General features: G+C 40.1%; 1 protein-coding gene across 3 annotated transcripts in view; it reads left to right on the top strand.

The window, feature by feature from the left end:
• The window catches only part of LOC124157878 (membralin), a 185,145-nt gene extending 163,118 nt beyond the window's left edge, over positions 1-22,027 (top strand). For 2 of the 3 annotated variants that reach the window (XM_046532942.1, XM_046532943.1), the window contains exon 13: positions 18,486-22,027. In XM_046532942.1, the coding sequence (XP_046388898.1) occupies positions 18,486-19,127 (642 nt within the window). In that variant the 3' untranslated portion in view covers positions 19,128-22,027. The remainder of the gene's footprint in view (positions 1-18,485) is intronic. The other variant, XM_046532944.1, reaches the window with a different exon arrangement.
• The last annotated feature ends 1,100 nt before the right edge of the window (positions 22,028-23,127 follow it).

The raw sequence follows: 23,127 nt of genomic DNA, 5'->3' as shown, positions 1-23,127 counted from the left end.
GAACAAGTGCAACTGAGTCAAAATAGCACTAGTGGCAAAATCCTCGAAGTGCGAGGTGGAAAGAAACCGGCCCCCCTACTTTGAATGTATCGTGTTTACACACCTCTATCCAATATCAGACTGAGCTCTACCCTTACCTAACCAAACCAACCTTCGAGTCGAATCATTGAGTGGGTGGGAATGGTAGCATACAACAGGCTCAGCAATGCCACTTCCTATGGTGGACCATAGAAAGGAACCGGCCCACCTACCTTTAATGTATCATGTTTACATCCCTTTGACCTAGACCGGGGTGAGCTCTACCCTCGCCAAACCAAACCACCTTTAGGGTTGAATCATTGAGTGAGTGAGTAATGTAGTGTAGTGGGCTCACACACCTCCTCATGCGCCACCTCCCTCGCCACTGACAGGGGGTTGAAATTGAGGAGGTGGGGGTGAGGCGGGCGACGTCTGCTTTGCTCCGAGTGTGCTTGCGTGTAGAGGTTTAGGAATGTGTGTGGGTAGTTGGAGGTTGGCGGGGAAGGGGGGGAATGAGGGAGAGGGGGGGGGGACCGGGCCGTACGGATCCCTTGCTATCGTTTCCCACCCTCCTCCCGTGTCTCGTATTTCTTCTTCCTGCCCTTCAGCATCCATCGGCCCCTCATCCTCTCCACCACTCTTCCCCTTACCTACCGACCCCCTCCATTTCTTCGCACTTCACTGGTTTCTTTCTCCACCTTTGGGAGGCTGTATTGTTCCCGGGTGGGTCTTGAAGGGCGGTTACCGCTCTAGAGCTTGTCGAGTGTTGGAGGTTTTGATGTTGGTACCTGTGTGGTGACCATGATTCGTCTCGAACGAAGCAGTTGATCATTGACGCGTACGTTTAAAAAGATGCTCTTTCGGGTAAATGAGAGATGGGTTCGTCAAACCTGCAGTGATATTAAGTGTAATAACCGAGTTATCGGCACTTAACCCCTCGCGCTGTAATGACGAGTCTAGCTCGTCATGAACTTTCGACGCCAAACCGCGCAATGACGAGTGTGTCTTGTCATCGGATTTTCATAATTTTAGCACTATTTAGAGGAAAAATATAATTATTTTGAAAGCTTGAAAATGTTAAAACAAACATAGTATACATAAATAATTCATATTTCATGAAACATGATGCATTGGAAGTATTAAAATGATTTTATTCGAGTAGCGATAGCTGTCTTCTCCATGTTTAACAATCACATTTTATTTCATGGTATTACGTTTATTACAAAATACAAAATATCATTTCACTACCTACCATTTAAAAGAGTACCACAGAAAAAATAAATAGAGAATGGGAGCACAATATTCGGAAAATGAATCGAATTGGAAGGGGTTAATTTCATCTCCAGTTCAATGAAATAAAGTATTGAAGCCCGATTATTTTCACCAGATTTCTTTGCCGAGTTCACCTAGTTGTCCTCCATTTTCGGAACTGGATCCAATCTGCCATATCATTACTAACTATGAGACTATTTCTGATAAATATTCTCTTGGTTCTAATAAATTTGAAATTCACTCTATTCTATCTATGACATGAACTTTGCGTAATACGTCGAGGAATAAAGTTCACAGAGAGAAATGTCTACAAATGACCAATAGAGAATATTTTTCAGTATTTGGAAAGTATTATTGACCGGTCTCATACTATAACGTTATTCAAAGGGAAAAGATAGAGCGGAAATGTTCTATGACTTAAGTATAGGGTTCGTGAAATTATTCACAATCAGGTGGGGAGAAGCTGAAGATTCGATACATTGGTTTCTGTCGGAAGAGTCTCATGATTAATCAATATATGTTTGGATGCCGTGGTCTTAGCAGAAATATTTCAAGTCGGTTAATTTAAATTTTACGTTGTAGCCTTTTTTTGACTGGTTTTATGGGAGGTGACAAAATAGAATGACTGAGTTGTTTTATCACACCAAATCACTTTCTCTCCGCAAACGAGGAAAATCCGAGCTAATTAAAAGTTATCTCTAAACATTTTTGTCAATTAGCGTGCCGTCAAGACGTTTTTGGTGAACCAAAATACCGAACAAACAAAATCGTGTAATGTCACCCCACTGTTTTAAAATATTTCCCTCGATTATGAACATTTTTCCATATAATTAAAAATACGTGTTACGTGATTTTTTTGCCGTATAACTTGGCATAATGACGCTTTTCATTCTAACTGGTAAGGTTCACGATGCATAGTGACCTTGTTTCTGGTTACTGTGAATGACATTTTTGCGGTTGATTCTTTCTATATTTTTTAAATGTTTAAGAATAAAGATAATCAAAATAATTTGGGTTATTAAATATAATTAGCTTAGTAATCCGCATCGCAAACATGCCAATTCAAGTGAACATGAATTTCAAGAGATTGAAAGTCTCAGGTGTATAAAAAACATCGTATCTTGCGAATAACATCACCTTTCGTTCATGTTTGCGTGGTATATGTGTCAGATTCTTCAAAATTTCTCTTAAGCTTTCCTAATTAATATTTTCACTAGCTTCCATGTAGTAGCCCCCTCTGAATTAAACCGTGATAGATCAAAGAACCCTTCGATTTTTCCAAGCACTTGTTTGCTGTCATCTTCTCTCCCAGCATTCGTCCGTCTTAATCTCGTGACAGTTTATCAGGATTCTTTTGCTTGCGGTCGGAATGCCGCACAGATGAAGGAAGGGACAACTGGTCCAAGGGGTAGCAATGGGTGTCCCCGTGATTAAGAAAGTCGACGGCGCCTTCCTGGAAAGGAAGTTGAAGGGTTTTGGCGCGTCCCTTTCCACCCTCCTCGTCATCATCTTCCTTTGCGATGCCCTCCCTTCCCTCTGGACCGGGCACCCTTTGACTCCTATGCCATCACTTCGCGGGCAATGGAAGCCTTCCAAGTGGCAACCCCTGCTTTTCCGCCGCTCTGTCGTCCGAGGGCGCCGTATTAGACGCGCATCGTGGCTTCCATCCGTCGTCCCTTGGTCTTTGCAATGAGTCCTGGCGAGAACTCGGGCGTCCGACACCCTTGGAGTTGTGATGAACGCATTTGGACTGGCGTGGTTGTCCCTTATGCTCCATGAGAACAGCCTCCCTCTGGAGTCACCTTCATTGTTTATCAGCTGGTAATTAGATTCACTCCCAGTGCATTTGGTGGTGGACTCACTCTGGACTAGAGACACCTATGAGTTATTTTTTTGATTTCATTTTCTGATATGGTGCAAAATTCATATCGTTGTGATAGAGTAGGAGTATTTTATATCTCAGATCATTGCATTTGGATGTGATAACTGTTTAAAATCTGACACGTATGTCGGAGGTTGATGTCGGTGGAAAGTTGGGATTTTGATTGAGGATTCCATGGTTTGAATTGGTTCAAATTGAACTGAAGCTTTTCGACACCCTCAAAGAAAAAATCCTCTGTGGCTCAGGGTAAGAAACTAATCTCCTTCCCAGAAAATTTGAAATTCACCCGTCTGTGGCAAGCTTTGCTCTTGCCCACCTAAATCAACTTTCTGGTTGAAGCCCCGAGCGAGTGATCTCAGCATAACAAATGAAAGATATGGACTGTTTCCAATCTTTGATTTTTCCTCTAAGTTTTGTCTTTGTTGGTATAATCTGAATGTTGATGTTTCTGCTTCTATAAACACCATTCTGTTCCACACTTTAATTTTACCCCTTGAGATAAATGGATTATTGTCACTCTACTTAAAGTATGGTTGTATTTTCAGCGTCTGTTTTATAACATATATGTTAGTTTAACACGCTCTCATATTTATAAACATTGGATTCCGTGATGGAATTCAAAAATACGGACGTTTGGGAAGGAATGAGGTGTCTTAAAATTCCACGCATAAGGATAATGAATATCGTCTTCGCTGGCATGCAAGAGTTAATAAAATGCTAATGGTTATGCTCGTAAAGAAATTGAAACCGTGAGCAGCCCTCTTCCCAATTTTCAGCTATATTTTGTTTCCTCTGTAACGAATAATTTCCTCCCAAATCACGGCTAATGTCGTGGTGATTATCATTTGTTATAACATTATAGTATTCATCCATGCGTTAGAGTTCTCCATTTTAGCCGACTGCGGTGCGTAGTCTTTAATTTGGATCGTTTCCCCCAGTTCCACTGCTCACAATATTTTTAATACTTATTCTGTTGAAAGTTTTCCATCAATTACAATGAAAGTCACCCGGCTCCCTTGCAATTTGCTGAAACATCTTAGTGGTGATTAAAATCAATCTTCTTTTGTCTTTTACTGTTGTGCCTCGGGATTGGAGGTGGCTTGCTTAGAATCGCAAATTACTTGGATAATCAATCACTTAAGGTCGGACGGAAGCGGTCGTCTCGGCAGAGGGGGCGGGCCAAAATTCCTGGCACCCCTCTAGTTGAACGCCTGGGACTATGTGAAAAGAGGGATCGTGTCGCATGTGATGTTATCTCGTTGGGCTTTATTTATATTTACAGATCTCTTAAACGGTGCGTACACTGACCATTTAAGTTTACATCTGAATGAAATTGTCATTTTAGTGGTGTTTGGGGACGCCTGATCAACTTAAAAAAATGAAAAAAACATGTTTTATCCACCGAATTCAAAGGACACGACTCATCCGGCTCCAACAGTTTTTTTTACACAATCTCAAAAGTTGATGATGTAGAGGTGGAACTGGTTGGGTCGAAGGTGTTACATCCTATAAAATTAACCGGTTTTTGTATTTTTTCTTTTTAATCATTACATTCCACTAAGTTACCTCGTCGAACATTGTCGACTTAAGTCGACTTCGTCGTCTTTATAGTGTTCTCATCACTAGAAAAACGGTTCAATTAAAATGCCTTGGAATTGAAAATGTACCTAATGGCCAATTTAGGACAATATTCCCCTGACACATTTTATCAGATGAATCATCGCATATATTCATATCTTGAGTACTGAAAATTTCGCCTTGGTGGGACTCGTTAACTCACGACCTCTATTTACCTTCTGATGCATTTTAGTGTACTTACATGAGCATTTGGCTTAAGACACGATTTTCCGGGCGCGGTGACCAGTAGCATTTTTTTCGCCGGCAAATCGTCGCAATCCCTCCAATAGTTGTTAATTTAATTAATCAGTGTAATATCGTCAAGAAGATATCTTTCCATGGAAAACCCTGCTTCCGACTCCACTCGAGCGGAAAACCTCGTTAGCATCGGCGGACGGATCCCTTCCCACCTTGTCTCCGTCGCCATGGCAACGCCAGCATCCCTCCTCTCCGTGGCGAGATGTCCGAAGGAAGAGGGAGCGGACGAGAGGAGTGTTGTCTGGGTGGTGGTGGGGTGTTTGGTCCGTTTCCCGTCCTCTAGTGCAGTCATTCACTGCTTTGGGCCGTCCGCCGTCGAGTCCTCCCACTCCTGTTGCACTCTCTCAGCGCCTCTTTCGACCAGAATCCCTTCTTTATTGGCCACCGCCCGCCATTCGGGCCCTTTATTTTCGCTCGAATTTTTGAGGAATTTCCTCCCCGGCAAGCAGTCGGGCTTAAGCCCTCCCTCCCTTCGTGACTCTCTCTCTCTCTCTCTCTGCAGCACGACTCCTTCCTACGTCTCCCTCCGCCCTCCCAGTCGTTGGCCACGGGCCCTTTTATCTCTTTCCTGCCCGTCCCAAGTGCGGCGCCATCTCTCGCCATTAATTGGATCTTCGAGATTGAGGGTGTGTGTTCGCGAGCGGAGGAAAGGTGGGGCGTGGGAGGATGAGCATTAGTGAGCGTTTTAACGTAAGGATTCTCTCCTTACTCCTCCTCTCTTTTCTTTTCATCTTTCACCGTCCACTTTTGCCTCTCCTTTCCCTTTGACCGTTCGTCCGTTCTTCTTGTAATTGTGTGTGTTTTTTTCTTCTTTTGGGAGATCGGAAGTGACTTCCAGGAAAAGTTTTTTTCCCTCCATCTTGTACGATTTTTCAGTGCTTATGTACACTTACGGCGATTCTTGCTTGTTTTCTCTATTAATCTCGGAGCCAATTAAATGTTTTCGCTTCGTTATTAATTCATAATGCCATGTTCATTATTGTTATCTTCCGAGATACGTTTCATTTTTGTTGATGAAGTCGTGGAAAACTAGTTAAATTCTTCAGTCGAGTAGCTATGAGGAAAATTTTATAACGGGATCAAAAATTCGAGAAGATATTAGAGGAGATGTCAAGGAGACGCTTCTTAATTAATCGAGGAAGAATTTAGCACTGTAATCCATTATTCTTTTTGCTCAATCAAAACGGAATTCTGATGGTTCAGTCGTCAGATGCTTGTCGTTCCTTATTGGCCGGAAGTCTACTCTACCTACTCCACCTTTAGTTGTAGCCCTATGTATTAACTCAGGTCCAAAACAGAATCTTTCCGGTATTCCATCATGCTATGGCGTTTGATATTTTTTTAAGAAATACGTCTACCGAATGTTATGGATAAAGGTTGCTAACGGTGAACATGTTAGCCAAATAGTGAGGTATTGCTCAAACGAGGACTAATTGACTAGATTTTTTGTACGTATCTTAATCACCGACTGCCAAAGTGGAATTTTTACGCACGTGGAGTTTTAACATGCATTGGAATGTCGAAAGAAAAGTCTCTTCAAGAACGAATCTCTGAATTTCTGGCAACAACCTTGATGGCCGTAGTCGTATATTTTCGTATTCATATGAAGCAAATGGGTAAGATAGTTATAATGTTCTAAGCTCCTTAACTCGGTTCCATTTTGAGATTAATGTATTTTGTGAATTATCTTGGGTTCAAATCGCAACTGAGTTGGATTTATTTTCCTTTTAATATTGCTCCTCTTCTGCTGATAACGATTTTGTGGCAATTATTTATAAAAAATGAAGAGAAAGATTGTGCCTGATCATGTTTAATCTCATGGTACGTGTTTTTCTCTAGCCATAATTAGACACATATTATGTATCTGTATTCTAAAAGTTACAATGTCCATTTTATTGCCACATTCTACTTATAATTCTTGAAACTTCTAGAAGACAAAATCTCCCCGTTTCATCCTTCATCCTCTCCCTCCTAAATCCATAAAAATGCTCGTGACGTGCGCAGAGAGGCCATTCTGTCCTGAAAAGGCCTCTCCATAAGTTGGGGGAATCGTTGGTGGGAAGTAACTGGAACTTTAGGCGTCCTCAAAACTCATTTGGATCACGAAAATATTATTTATGTTGTTTAAATTTATCAAAGTCTTGGTGGGTATCATTTACGAGGGTGGTTTGAAAAGTTCTCGGAATCACCACGAGTTGTCAGCGCTAGTGCAACGAACTTTTCACGTGATATCCATAGGACTGTTCGCTGTAAACACATGCCACGTCAATGCTCATGGAAAAGAACTGTGTCGGTGACGTGGCTTTTTTGTTGTTGCCGCATAGTGAGGTGCGAAGAAGGAAAAAATCGAGATTCGCGCAGTCATTAAATACTTCGTAAAAATAGGTATGAAAGCAAAGGACATTCATGCCGATTTCCAGAATACACTAGGGAACTCTGCTCCTCCACAGTCAACTGTTGCCAAGAGGACAAAAGAATTTAAACTTGGTTGGGGGAGCTTAGATGATGGTCCACGCAAAGGTCGGCCAAGAAGTGTCACTACTCCAGAAATCATAGTAAAAGTGCACAAAATGGTAATGGAGGATCGCCGATTGAAAGTGGGTGAAATTGCTCTTTATTGCCAGGTGTCATATAAAAGGGTATATTATATTTTAACGAAAAATTTAGAAATGAAAAAATTATCTGCAAGATGAGTGCCGCGACTCGTACAAAATAACACAAACTATGGTATTAATTGCTATCACTTCCGCTTTATTCACCTGATGTGCGTCCGTCAGACTTCCATCTCTTACCAAAACTGAAATTTCTTGAGGGTGGACCTGGTGGATAAAATGATTTACTTCAAATGAAGAACTGATAGCCGAAGTTGACAACTATTTTGCAGGCCTAGGGAAACCTCATCTTCTAAATGGGATCAAGGCACTAGAATATCGTCGGACCAAATGTAGAAATCTACAAGGAGACTATATTGAGAAATAAAATAAGTTTCAGTGATGTAAGAACATTTTTTCTATTCCATTCCGAGAACTTTTCAAACCACCCTCGTACTAATTTTATTCCTCTGTAAATGCGAAAAAATATCATTCGTATCTCCGCTCATATTAATCGTTGTTGAGGTGTGTTTTGTCTCTGAATGTTCTCTTGCGGTTAGCGCTCTCTTTACCATTTCTATTGAAAGTTTCATCTGTCGTGATATCTGTTCTGACTTTTACTTACCTTTATTTCGTAGTTGCATTGAATACATACATCCATTCTCGTAAACGCTAGGAACTAGGTTATGGAAAATTTGCATTCGGTGACTCCTAACCACCCGTGCTGCATAATAGTACGAGATTACATGAAAATTTGATCATGTGCACTGCATTATTCTTTAAGGCAAGCAGCTATAGTTTTTCTTGTATTCTGTATTCCTCAAAAGACTCTTCATTTTGTTTAAGTAGTCAGACGTTCAAGTAAAATGATTTTTACTATATAGTATGCCGATGATAACATGATATTTTCATTGGATTCTTTTGGAAGAACTGTTTTAAATCTTGAAAATGTCATATCTTTTCCTTTCCTAATAGTAATCTTTATTTTACTCGGTGATAGTAAATTTCTCACTCGTGTGTATCGCTCTTCCTTTAACTTTTGTGGGTTACTAAAGCTTATTTTGTCTTTTGCTTCTCTCATCTGCTCGATAGCCAATGGTTGGAGTCTTTTAGTTATTGGCTGGATAGTGTGTATCAATGCTTATCTCATTCGTATTTAATCGAAATCAGTCAAGGTATTCAATTTTATCCGTTGTATGTATAAGTTGTAGATATGAGGTTACAGTCAGCTAGATAGACTGTTTCCCTGAAAGGTCCTAGCTACTGAATATTCTTGGGGAATAAATATACTGGCTCTCTGATCGGCGGAGGCCGCTATGCGATTCGTCATGTTGGAATACCGGTTTTGGAGGCGTATATCTTGTATATTTGATGGTAGCGCTGGAGGGAAGGGTATCTAACCTTTCTCAAGATGAGGTTGCAGGCTGCCCCGAAAAAAATGAATTTCCACGAATATTCCCATAATGACAACTTGCGACCATTTCTGCTCGCGAAACTTTTCTCTCCTCTTCTTAACTTCTGGAGAAAGATCCACGAAGGAGCCGCCGCCATCATAGTCCTTTTTCGGCCACCTACCTTCTCCACTCCCCCACGGGTTAGTAGTGTATGCCCTTTCCCGTCCCTCCCCCACCCTTTCACCTTATTTCTCCCCCTCCCACCGCCCCACGCATCCCCACCTCATCCTCTTCTCGGGCCGTGGCAGCGAGACGCTGGGGTGAGCGTGGAACCCTGATCGTTGATTGAATCGATCTCTCCCCTTCCCCACCCGCACTTATCGCCATCCTCTTATTCCGCTTATTCTTCTTCCTCGAGCGAGTTTCTTCTTCGGTGCGGCGACGGCGTCTTTCAATGCCCTTTTCCCATCTTCCCTGAGCGCCTCGAGTTTTCCTCTAATGACCTCCCCGACTCCAATGGTCGCTTCCCTCCTCTCCCGCCGATGACTTCGCCGCCTCCCCCCAGCCATTCCTCCTCCTTCGCGGATTTTTATTTTCCTCCGCCCGTATCTGCTTATCCCAAACTTCAGTGCTTTGCCGTCCTATCGCGGATTGCTGTATTTTTTTTGGAATTCAGAGAAATTTTCCCCTTGGATATGTCTAACGCTAGTCACCTTTTCCGGGCGTTGTGCGTGTTGCGGAGGTTCATTGACTGATGTAATATTTTTATAATTAATGCAAAGCTCGGATTAGTGAAAAATATGCATGTGCGGTGCGCTCGTTTTCATTATGTTATACATTTTTTTTTTTATAAAATCAGACTTGTTGCATTAATTTTTACAGTATAGTTCACAGTAATTAACAGATATTTATAGACTGCTGTTTTTATTAGGCACGCGTATTTAATCTACCTCTCCGTGTATTTTCTGTCCAAAGTCTGAGATTATCTGCGGTTAAAATATCTGAAACATCTACGTACAATTCTTAACTATGCTGGTTATTCTTAGAGGTGATACTTGGGAGAAAATTATTAAGGATTTTCTATGTTGTGCGTTATTTTAGTGGTTTTCTAAATTATTATCAGTTTGGTCTTTGCTGTTTGCAGATTATGTATACATATCGTTGTTTTTATGAAGTAATCCAGAAAATTAGGATGGACATAATCCTGAATGTGATGGACGGACCTAGGGTTGTTCAACTGTTCCGTTTATTTTATCTTTTCTTTGCTTATCTTCTATTTTTAAAGTCCATGTTCATTAATGTGAGCGGATTGTTACACGTTTTCGGCTTTTTTTCATTTTAACGATCACCTTTTCATCGGAATTAGTACGTACCTACGTATATGCGCTTTGGCGATTTTTGTACAGGTAGCGGAATATGAGCATTGCTTTTGGTTTTAGAACCAATGAAATGTCAGGAGGACGGACGCGATTTCTTCTCTTTTTTCAATCTCGTGTGGCCCTCTCTAGTGTTCCACTATCTAGAAGCGTCATTAATCAGTCAGTGGGGTGCTGCAGAATCCTAAAGCAGCGTGGCCGCGTCGAAAGGAGTGACCTGCAGCCATCCATCTTCCCATCCCTATGGTCTTTCTTATTCCGCTCTCCCTCCACTACGCTCTCTGACGACCTCTTCTTAGCCCTCGCTGACCTTACATCCCTGTCCTATCATGTTTTTACTCCCCGATTCCGTTTACATGTATAGCGCTAGTTGCGGCGTTTTTAATACTCCGAAAAATTGTCATCGTAAGTCAGGAAATGCATAGATTCATTTTCGGCTAATTTTTCTATCTCGTTAAATTGCCATTTTCTTTACTATTACTTATTGCCTTGTCGTATGTCTAATTTATGGAGCGTAAATTAGTTTTAAAATATGGTTATAGTGGAGGTCAGCGTTGGTGAGTTACTATTTTCCATTCAAAAACTCTTCCAACGCGCTTGTGTCGTATAGCGTTCGTCCTCTGAAATGAACCAAGAGGAAATACTATTTTAATGCATGGTTATTAGCTTCATTTTTTGTATAATTTTGTCGTGTTTCATTTCCCTCTGTTGTTCCTTAGTTGAGCATTACTTCTTTTTAGTGAGTGGATTAAATAATTATGAAATGAAGGGTATAGCGTATCCTGTCAAATAGTTCTGGTTTCCCTGCTGAGGAAATGTATTGGTCTTGTTTTTTTAAAGCTTCTATTTATCGTTTTGACAGAGTATTAATAGATACTATTTATAGTATATATTAGACCACACACAAATTTCTTCTGCCTTAAATTGATAATGCCATACTTTAGTTCTCTTTAATAGCTGTTGGTTAGCTATTCACGATGAATGCCTAGCTAACCTACACTACTAAACTACTACTGCTCCCTGCATATCTTGTGAAATTATTCTGGCTGGGATGAAAGAAGTTAGTTATTAAGGCTGGGAGGAAAGATGTAGCAAATCTCCCCGTTTACAATGCTCATTGGCTATTATATAATATCCCCATTTCTCAATATTTTTATTCAAGGAATTCTAACCAGTGGAGCTTATAAAATGTTATTAAGTGGCTTCAACCGCAGTGACCTTATATCTACTCACCACTTATCTCTTGCCGCTCGAAAAATATGTGACCGTAATGGTTCTACAATTCTGCATTTTGAGACGTAAGGCTATAGTGTTGTCATACATTTTCATATTTTATTCAACTATAATAGCATGAAATGGGAAATTCAGCAGACAGCTTAATTTGTATGGAATGTTTTTATTTAAATCAACATTTTCTTGCAACATATGATGGTAACAGAATAAGTCTCTATTTTTTATGTTCAGCAATATTTATGTATCATATCTTCCTGCTTTAAAACTTAATAAAGCCCATTAGTAGATGGAACCTAGTTTTCGTTTTCAAGTCCCAATTCCTGCAATCGTAGTTCAGTGATTAGTGGGAGAGGGGCGGGACGATGGGGGACCTGGGAGAGTGGAGGGGAGATCACTTTACATAAATGTTGAAATGGCAGAAAGGAATGGAGAACCAGGCACTTCATTTACATTGGTGCCGAAAAAAAGTCCCTCCGGATGAATTAATTTCTACGCTGAAACGCGTTAAGAAATTTCCAATAAATACTGCAGAAACTCACAAATGAGAATCTTATGTGGAAAATGAAAAAAATAAACTTTGTTAGGTTCTCTAATATTATATTAGTGAAACATACGTATATAAATATGCATACTTCTTGAAGCATAAATAAATAAACATTCATGCATCAAGAAGTAAACATACTTACGTAAATAAAAATACATAAATATATATTATTGGACCTAAAAAGTTTTTTTTTTCATTTTCCATAATGTTTCACACAGTTAAGCCTGAAATCTATTAAAATGTGGAACTGTTGCAAAAAAAATCATTGCTCAAACTTAGCAATGGGTATTTTTCCAACGACTGGTTATGAGCTTTGTGGTCCAAACAAAAAACTTTGTTCTCTTTCACAAAAAATTAAAAATATACACCACTGTCTACCGCTCTAATCAAAGAGCCAACACAAAAAACGTAACAAAAATGTAATGAATGACACAATAAAAAAGGACGTGTTTGCTCATTCCAACAAAATCATCAGCTATATTTTGGGGAATCTTTTTGTTTGATATTTTTTCTGTGGATTTTTAAGGCCGCCATGGGATCGGATGTGGGGTGGTCACCATCAAATTTGGGCCATTCTCTCATGTAATCCATTTCTCCTCTTGAGCGCTGCCTCCCCTTCCTCCAATCCCTCCATCCTTTATATCTTTTACACGCTGCCCTTAAGATTAGGTCGGCCGGCTGAGTGGCCGGCACTCTTGCGAACACTCGCCATGCCGACAGCACCCCATCCCCTGTTCATGCTCCTCCCCCGCCTCACTCTTCTTCTCTGCTAGGTCCTCCATGGCGTGCATCGGTGGTGACTAACCCCCTTACCCTTAGCAACGTGTCGGGACGCCCTATGCCTAACCATTGACCCCCGTAGAATGGCCCTATTTCTTCCACTCCCTGTTGGAATCGGCCATTTTCTCTTTAATGGCAGGTGCATTAGAGTGGTGAGCGAAGCCCTGATGCTCCGTGGCCACTCAGCTTTTTAGTTACCGTATTGTGTGCTTAAGAGAGAAGGGTAAATGTCCATTTGAGGGATTAATGGTCAATAAGGAGGTATTCTTTGACTATTTTATTGCTTGATTTTACTCAATTTTTCGTCGTATTCATATGTTTGTTGTAATCGATGGGAATAGATTTTGTGAATTGGTAATTCCCGTAACACGTTGAGATGTTATTACAAAATACATTTTTCAAATATTTTATTTTCGTCTGCATTGCTTTGTACATTGATTTTTTTATGTCATCCGCCCGTTTACATGAATATAAAAAATGCTATTTATCTCATGTAGGTACTTCTCTTCTACTTATGATTAGGTGCATGCTCATTTATCACCGAACTATCCCTGGGGATTATTCTATGAAACTGGAGCTCTTTTTGTCGGTGATTGTCTAAGCCGATTGTGGAGAGCATTATGAACAGGGCGCATGGTTTCTGAAACTTTTTATTAATTTTTAGTAATTTATTCTATATTGGTGCATTTAATTTTTCTATATTGAGAAGACTAATCCAAGGCATGAAATTTTCAACTCCTGTCGTGTTTTTGGTCGTCTATATAATTTATATCCGTCTACGTTCGTGTTTAGGGTATTACTTAGGATAGCTTTTAGTCAAAAATTAAAAAAATGGATGTTTACAATAGTAGATGATATTACTATGACATCACTTGCATTAATAACAATATATAATCACAGATGTAACTCATGCGGTAAAATTATTTTCTTAATATGGACCTTTAAATGAAAGGGCACGTTAGCCGGGTCGGCGTGGCTACTTCATCCTCGGTTGCATAGTCTTGCTCTCTTCTGTACACGCCTAACAATAATCAAGAAGCTAACGAGGCAATCATGAATCAAATCTCTCAGTGCTGTTCACTTAAATGCAGGAACCATCGGGATGTAACGGTCTCTTTCGGGGAATCAAATGCTTTGGGTCACGCATGTTACAGGTCTTTTGTCGCGTAAAAGGAAGTGGAACGTGTTTCGACCAATTTGCATTCCTCAATTCACTTCAGAGATTACCTTGATGGGGCAGGCCACTTGGCCTCGACCAAATGAAACAAGTTAGGCTTCAAAAGGCTATTGGACTATTGCGAGGAGTGGCTGAGATCCATCCCAAATAAAAAGCCTCGCGCGATGGAAGCCGTTTGTGTCGAATGGCCGATGGGCGAAGGACCCCGCGAACGAAGGCGCCCAAACACACTCCCACATTGATGACTGGCAATCAGATCTTTTTCCCTGGAGACCATGAGGGCTGAAGGTAAGGTAGGAAACCATTGGCGGTTGCCGCGTTCGACACTTCCCCAGCTCCCTCTTGATTACGCCTCTCCAAATTCGTGCACCTTCCTCCTTCATTTCCTTGCACGCGATCAGTCGTGCCGAAATGAATTGGTCATTTGCCTTAATCACTCCGCAATGAGCGAAGGCAGATTTTCGTGAATGCTAAAAAGGGAGTCATATGTGTCCTATTTGAAATGCATCGGAGTGGGTCGGGGACGTTGGCTATTTGGCCCATTGAGGCTTGTTCATCAAACCTGAATCACAGAATCATTTTCTCCATCCCTTTCGAGGGACAGCTCCAGCGATCGCTCTAATGATGGCGGAAGAAATTGCTGTTTCACTCGATCATTTTCCGCGATGGTTCTAGGGATAGAAATTTCATCCCCTTTTCCATCACACGGTACGTCCCTTTTCCCGTCGCTGACACTGTCCTGCAGCCAATCAGAACGCACGACCACCAACAGCAATTGTAACGCCACGATTGCCTCTTAATTGTATCACATTTGAAAATACGAAAATGGCCGAATAAGCGATAGGAAAAGGGATGGTGGGTGTGACGGCGTGATTCAGGAAATGAAGGATTGAGAAAAACCAGTAAATTTGCAGTTTTTTCGAGGAATATTCTATAATCGTATTGCATCAATGATGGATTCTTTGTTTTCTTGGAAAAAATTTGTGAGGTGGATGTAATTGGTGAGCAAACTTTTCGAAAAAGGTTTGAGGATTCATTTTGGATACTGCATTTCATTCATAAAATATCTTAAAGTTATGAAGTCAATTTTCTGCCCCATCTTGTGCTCTTCGAAGAGCGAATTTTCATGAATTAAATATTTACACTAGGGTTCAAATTGCCTATTTCTTGTAATTAATATGCTTGCGCAGTAGATGTGCGGTATTTACACGTGTCAAAATTTGGTGGAGAATAAATCGCTTCATGTGTAATTACTAATCGTTTTTATCCCATGGTCAATAAAAATTGATGTCCATTAACCGTCTAATTTTCAATGTTTTTTCTTCTCCTTTATTGTGGTCATTCCATTAGGCTTTTATTTAGTAAACTATTGAAATAACGTTTCTTCACTCTATTTTATTCCTACGTTCTTACCTTTATTTCATAGCGAATTGTGGTGTGAAATTTTTTTTTAATTTCATGTCCTTTTCTTGGAGCTGAGTTTAGTAGCTACTTGTAGAAACTTGTCATCATTTGCTACCCCTATGTCACGAAAAAAATAATATTCATTCATGAGCATCTAATTAGAAAATATTTCGAGTTTTGGAATAGGTATTTTAGGTCATTACGACTATGATAACTGTATTAAATTTAGGTTAAAATATTCTTTTGCGGAAAATGGAATTCGATTACGTTTGAAGATTTTTTGTGGGCGTTATTTAATTCGAAAATCTTGGTTACCGAAGGGGGGACAATATATCATCGCATATGTTTCACTTCTCTGGTATTATTCCACTGGCGTTGTGACTGGTGTATTATTTTCCTCATTTAATTTCTTACCATTAATAATGATGGCGTTGTTTGTGTTACTGCTCATGGACTAAATTCCCCTTCTTCATTACTAGCGCACGACCACAGTATCTTTCATTTCCCTACCTGAGTTCTTCTTGCGTTTGGGTTACTCAATTTCAAAGAAGGTAACGACATGGATAATTCAAATCTGGTGAGAAGGGGGTATGAGGTAGCCGTTTTCAGACGATTCAATTCTAATATTTCGTGGATGTAGAGCCACCACTATGGAGTTGTGGTAATCGAATCGAGGCGTTAGTATTCCAAAATGTATGAAATCAATGGTTTACGAGTTCACTTTTTCAAAAATAAACTTAGTTGCATTCCACACAGTATTTGATAAAAAAACTCAACCGGTTTTGACCTTTTCGGGCCATTATCAAGAGGTGATAATCACCTGAAAAGGTCGAAATCGAATCAATTTTTTAAAAATTATGTGTGGAATACAGCAAAATTTATTTTTGAATCTTTCTTCCAGCAAGCACTTGATGTGTCGGAATGCCTTTCGCAGGGGATATCCGTGCGGAAGGCCAAGGGCGAGTAGATCACGAGTTGAGATCGTATCAGAAGCATTTTGGCGACATCCACACCACCGCGTGGTTTACCCAAAGAGCATCTCTCAAGGGAGTGTGTGACGTGGTCGTCCTCTCATGACGTGTTGAATTTCCTTTCAGCCCCCTCAATGCGTACACCCGCTCTCGATTGTTTGCTCGTTGCATTGAATTAATGCGTGGCGTCCATCAGTCGCGCGAGTTCTGTCCCCTTCCTCGACAACCCTCGCCTCCATCCGCTGATCCTCATTGGCTTTGCCTGCCTGGCCACTGCGGCGCTTCATTGGCTTAACGCAGTGCGTCGCGGACTCCTGCCGGATCCCGGATTAAGCAGTTTAATGGACGATGATTGCTGTCGCTGTGATTCCCGGGACCTAACTGAATCCACGTATGACTGCCTCCCCATCCAGCGTCTCCCGCGCCCTCTAGTATGTTGACCGTGGCACTCGGTGACATAAATTACCCCGTTTCGTGTGTGTATGTACTTCGCTTTGTCTCAGAACATCGACTGTCCGTTTCTACTGGAACTCTAGTGCCTTAAGACACGCGAAGTTAATTCATTATAGAACACGAAATTATACCATGTCGAAGTTGAGGAATCCATGTGAAATTTATGACGCTGATCCTTGGTGTCTTAAGGCACGCGAAGTTAATTCATTATGGAACGCGAAATTATATAACGTCAAAGCGCGTAAGTGGAAAAATGCTTTTAAAATTCATGACGCTGATCTTCTTCAATCTTTAATCTTACTAATCCCTGTTTAATTAACGCTAGTATTGACTGACTATATTTTTTTCCAATGGCACTTTTCTTTTACAAAAATACCTTATATAATTATAAATGTTAGGAAAATTTTTGTTCACAGTTAAATATTTTTGCTTGCGATTCGGCATAAATATTATGTTTTGAACGGCTTATATTTTTCGGAGCTTATTCAATATTGTTTAGAATTATTATTTTTGTTTTGATTAAACATGTTTGAATTGAAGGGACAGTGTAATGATATATTTTGTAGAAATATAATAGTATCGCCAATAATGAATTTGTAATTTTTTTTCGATTGTGCAGCTAATTGTTTTGTTATTTTCTCAGTCTAGATACTATACCACAATAATCACATATGTTCTACTACCCCATATAATACTACGAGGACGATTCTGTGCTGTTAGTTATCATTCTCGTGTATTGTGGCGAAACGTTTGCACCAAAGGGTTGGAATTAATACAAGTATTATTTTCCAAAACCTCAATTTAAATTTTTATAACGCCAACTTTATGCTGCGTGTAATGTGATATAATTATGTAAACCACCTATCTACACTTAATTTAGCTCTGAACCTTCCTCCACCCTCCATTGTAAAAATTATCCCACCCTTGCACTGCTACTCTTGTAGTATTTTACCTTCTAACTAATCACCATTGTACGTAGTTTTGTGATCCAATGATTACAAATGTACGCAGTTTTGTGATACAATGTTTTTGACTTGGGGAAAATATAATGTTGACGTTCTCAAATGAGTATAACATCTTGGATTGTTGCGATAATCGTTGTAACGATTATTTACCTCTTTTATCACTGTACAGTTCATATTATGGACATGATGTTCTGACTTTTGGCCCTTTTTAAACTATCAATTAAGAGTGCTAGAAACCAAGGGGTACAAGTGATATTTTTTCTAAAAAGGGTTAGGGTACAAAACTTAGGGAAAGAAAACATACGACAGCTACTCGATATTTAGTTGTGCATTAGTTTTTCCACTCGATGTCAGTATAGAGCAGGGACTCACTCGTATCCTTTGGTCATTAAGTTTTTGTATATTTATTCTATCAATATCGGTACCTAACTCTGTTAAGAAAAAAAAATCAGTTGTACCCCTGGGCTTCTCAATGCCTCCATTGAAGTTTACGTTCGCCACACTTAGAACTCATGATAATATGCCATTCCCCTCCTTTCCTTCCTTTCAGCACTCCATGCTGTACTTCTTCCACCACTACGAACTGCCGGTGATCCTGCAACAGGCCCACCTGGAGCAGCTGCTGCTCCGCAACCGGCCCGCGGGCGCGGGAGCGATGCTGGTCAGGGTGTCGGGCATCTCGTCAACCGGCGGCGAGGGGTCTGGCGGTGCAGCGGCCGGCGAGGGCGGCGGCAGCCGGGTGCTCGGCGTGGTGATCGGCCGGGCCCTCAGCGGCGCTTCCGCCACGCCGACTTCGTCCACCTCCACGTCCACCAACTCAACGCCCTCCACCTCGGCCTCCTCTTCCTCCTCCGCCTCCACATCCTCCTCCGCCTCCCATCCCTCGACCGCCGAGGCCGAAGAGGCGAGCAAGGAAGAGGGCCCGCGGGTCGACGGGGAAAGCGCGAAGGCCCGCGCCTCCAGGTCAGAGGAAGTCAGCAGTACCAAGCAGGAGGGGAAGAAGGCAGAAGCGAGCACCGCGTCTGGCTCCCGAAATGGTTGCGATTCCCCATCAAATGACGAAGGCCGAGCCTCGGGTTTGGGTGGGAGTACTGGTGTTCTGGAGACTGGGTCCTCTTCGGTGGACGGAGGTTCCGGCGGTCCAAACGGCACGGCTGACGGCTGTGGTGTGCCCGGCGAGGTTACCGCCTAACTGCAGCTCACCTCACCTTCTTAAGGTTTAGATTTTGACCTGATTAAAGATTTGGCATGTTGCTATTATTTTTTAGTATCACCCAAATATGACCAATTTTGGCAAAAGAATTCTACTTTTTTGCTCTCAGAAATATGTAGTGGGATACACGTTTTATGCATTATGATGGTTATGGTAGGATTGTTTGTTCAGTTTTTGAAATCTGAATAATGCTCGCTTAATTTCCTACCTTGGCAATTTCACGAGTCAATGCATTGGTTCTCAGTGGATTTTTATGCAATGGTCCTTGAAGTTTAAAGAATTATTACTATTTAACAGCTGATAAAGTCATTGCTGTGGAACTTGTCATTCAAGTTTGAAGTATAATTTCTATGACTGAAGTTCATTGCTTGCTACCCATGACACAGTTTTCTCATTAAAAGTTGATTCACCAAAAAAAATTATTGAGACATCCACTAATAATGGATTATGGTGATGGTCCAAATATTATCAATATACCAAAGTGAATGTTATGAATAAAAATCATTTGCTTTGACACTTCCTTATTGGGTAAAAGTAGTCAATAAATCTGTGCTTTCCAGCACATAATGATTATGGCGCTACGTGTAGCCCACATAAGTATGCTAAACGATTGGTAGGCACTTCATTTAAGGCTTGTTGTTAGATACACATGTCCAGCCCAATTTTAGCCCCAGCTAAACTGAGGCTTAATTCAGTGCCCCCCCAAGTTTGATAACATTGGGTGGGTATGTATTGTTTAGACCAGTGAGAAACACAATGTTTTCAGGGAAAGGACTACATGTTATGTTATTAGAAACTTTTCAGAAATAGCCTTTAATTATATATCAACCTAAATTCAATGTGTATTTTATCTCAGAATTTGTACTGAATTTTTCAAATGAAAGTCCTTTTGTATCAGTCATAATTCAAGTTAAAGCATAAGTTTGGTTCAGGGCACACGTATGAATCATCAGTCACTGAGTTTTATTTTGCTAATGATGATTGAGTGGGGATTATGCTTGGAATTACTGTTAGTACTTTTGAGCCCTCCCATTTCTGTTCTTTCTAGACTGAGGAGTGAATATGAATGTGCGTCCTCATGCTGCAGGGGTTTTGTTTGTAACTGTTGTGTGTGTTCGGAATTGACTGTTGTTTTTGAGAATGTTATTTCTGAGACTCACATGGTTGTTATTTTGGGGAATTCTCTGCAGTGATGAAAAAAGTAGGATGGAGAGCCAGGGCCGTAGTGATCTTTTCCTTTCGCTCCCATCTTCTTTCTCTGGCGGGTTGATCGTGGGTCAGTTCATCTCCCATGCAGTTCCTACTGACGAAGGGAAGAGAAGGGTTTTATGGTTTCCCTTGAGAATGATAGCATGCTTTGTGCATCAAGGAAATTGTCCTTCCAAAGGTTTCCTCATTCTGAGAGGTGTTTCGTGATTGCGAAGTCTCCAAAGCCATTGTTATTTGAATTTGTAGTCAGCATTGTTGTTGAAACTTATTTAGATAGGTGTTGGGTATCTTGTCTTTTGATTTTGTTAGAAACTACAAATAAGATTCCTAGCCATTTTATTATGATTGTGATAATTGTTACCAAGTTTGGTTGCTTTTTCATTTCAAATCATTCTGTTTTCTTGATGTTTTTAGGTAAATTATGTTGTTTTATTTATGGTGCATTGTGGGATGTAGTATAATGTAATGGAACTCCTTGCCTAATGTGGTAGATTTCATCATCATCCAATACTTAGCCCACAGCTCAATATTTATTGTTTCATGTTAATTTTCTCTGGTTTATGAAAGTTTTACTTTTTTAATGAACATTTTAAATCCACAAATAACTTGAGTGAAGCTCTTATAGTAAATGTCTGCTATGATGGGGTTTTAGTTTTCAATTTTTAGTCCTACAATTTATGGTGCGGTTAGCCAAAAATTATATAATTCTTGAAAGAACATATTGAAAGACTTAAAAAAAAAACCTGGGTCCCAGAGAAATGATGAGTTAGTCACAATTTGGTACTATTTTTATTTCAGAATCAGAGTCTAAGATTTTAATATTGCTGCTTCATATCTTTGTATGTTTGTTATGATTATTTTTTTCTCTGAAAATCGATAATCTAAGCAGTCTATGATAAGTGTAATTTTTATGCCAGACTTGAAAGTAATGAAGTTTATTTCCTAGGTATTTCACAAATAGCAGAACTGGTGTTTTATGGAAGGTTCCACAGCTTCTTCAAAAGATGTTCTCGAATTGTAGGATGCCTTTGGTGCAAGGAAAAAGCTTGAAATTAGGATTAGATATTCCAAGACTTCAAGTTATTGATGAAGTGAGTCTTTTTGCTCTGTGACTTCAGGCTTTGCTCCCTTTCAGTATTGGTGATAAGGTGATTAATCAACAAATCTTTTTAAGATGATGAAGGTGCTTGAATGTGGAAGTTCTATTGAATGGCTATCCCTAAGACTTTGCACTCATTATACTCTTTGTGCCTGTAAACACCTGATTTACTTTAGTTAAACCTGAATATCAAGGATGCTTTAGTGGTGTTTGCTACTAGTAAATATGAATGCTGTGTTTGTAAATATTGTATTTTGTAAAATTTCTTGTTTTATTCCTCTTCTGGATGTATTGATATATTTATACACATAGTCATGTAATTACTTTCAGGGTTTTTGACTGATATGGTTTAAATTGTTTTATTTTTGAGGTTGAATGAGAGAATGGGGTATATTGCTATAAAAATTTGACTTCATTACTCCTGAATTCCATGAATTGGTAGAAGAGCAATACTGTTCATTGACTGTGTGTTAAATATCATTTTGTATTCATATTTTTGTTTTTGGTGCGTATCTTGTGATATGCATGTAAATACTGTGCCTGTACAGATATATACTTATATCTCTATAAATTTGTGTTTTATTTTGTTTCATTATGTAATTGCTATCCTCTGCTTACCATCTGGGTGAAATGGCTGTACAGAAGCCATAGCTTTTAAAATTGAAGGCCGACAATCTGTACAAATAACAGTCTGCCTGGCGTTGCTCAGGAAGGATAGTGCCCAGAGAAGTGGGAAACTTGGAACTTGGAATTCATGGTCATATTGCCGGATATTTTTATAGATAAAGACGCTAAGCAGTTATGATGATGGTATGCATAGTATGTAACAGCAAACAATATAAAAAATAATTTCCATATATGTACCGCATATGGGATCAGCTTGTACCTAAATCCACAACATTGATCGTTATGTATGTCCGTGTGCCGAACAAAGAGTCATGTAAACGCGTATCCCAGTAATAAGGTTTCCATCAAGAGGATTAATAGTTAAGGTTAGAAATCTACGAGTTGTTTTCCCCTTGATAGTGTCAAGAGGTATGCCTACCCGGCAGGATGTTAAATCACAGAAGTTGTGTGACACAACAAATGGTAATGAGAAAACGACACAAAGGACACTGTCAGACACAACCAGAAGTAACACTATTGGCTCGGGTAGCATGAGATGCACCCATGTAGTAACTTTGGTTGCAATCCGTGAAGCCTTATGGAAATGCATAATGGACAGTTGGTGCAATGCATTTGATTCATAATGAAATTAAACAGAAACATTCATTACATTCATTCATCACATCCTTAGGGTAGGGAAGGATCAGGATTCTTAGCTGCACCCTTCTTCTGAAGATCCAATGGCTTTAATGATTTGATGTGATTACTTTTGTGAATAGGGAACAACCTTGATTATCATTAATACCATTAACTTTATGTTGGATTATACACCTGCCCTCCCCCCCAGCCACCCCTTACTTTTCCTTTCTCACGCTCCTCTATTCTCTTATTCCAACCCCTCCCTACCTGAAAAAAATAGTTTTTCAGTGGTATGTGTGCATTAGATGTGGAGAAGCATTACACAGATACCACTTTAAAGTTGCTGAAATAATGGGATAAATTAAATAGGATATTGGTAAAGTGATTTTATGTGCATTTTCAACTCGTTCTGGGATAGCAAGTGCA

This window comes from Ischnura elegans, chromosome 4 (assembly GCF_921293095.1).
Source record: "Ischnura elegans chromosome 4, ioIscEleg1.1, whole genome shotgun sequence".
NCBI lineage: Eukaryota > Metazoa > Arthropoda > Insecta > Odonata > Coenagrionidae > Ischnura > Ischnura elegans.
This window is presented reverse-complemented; position numbering and strand designations above follow the sequence as displayed.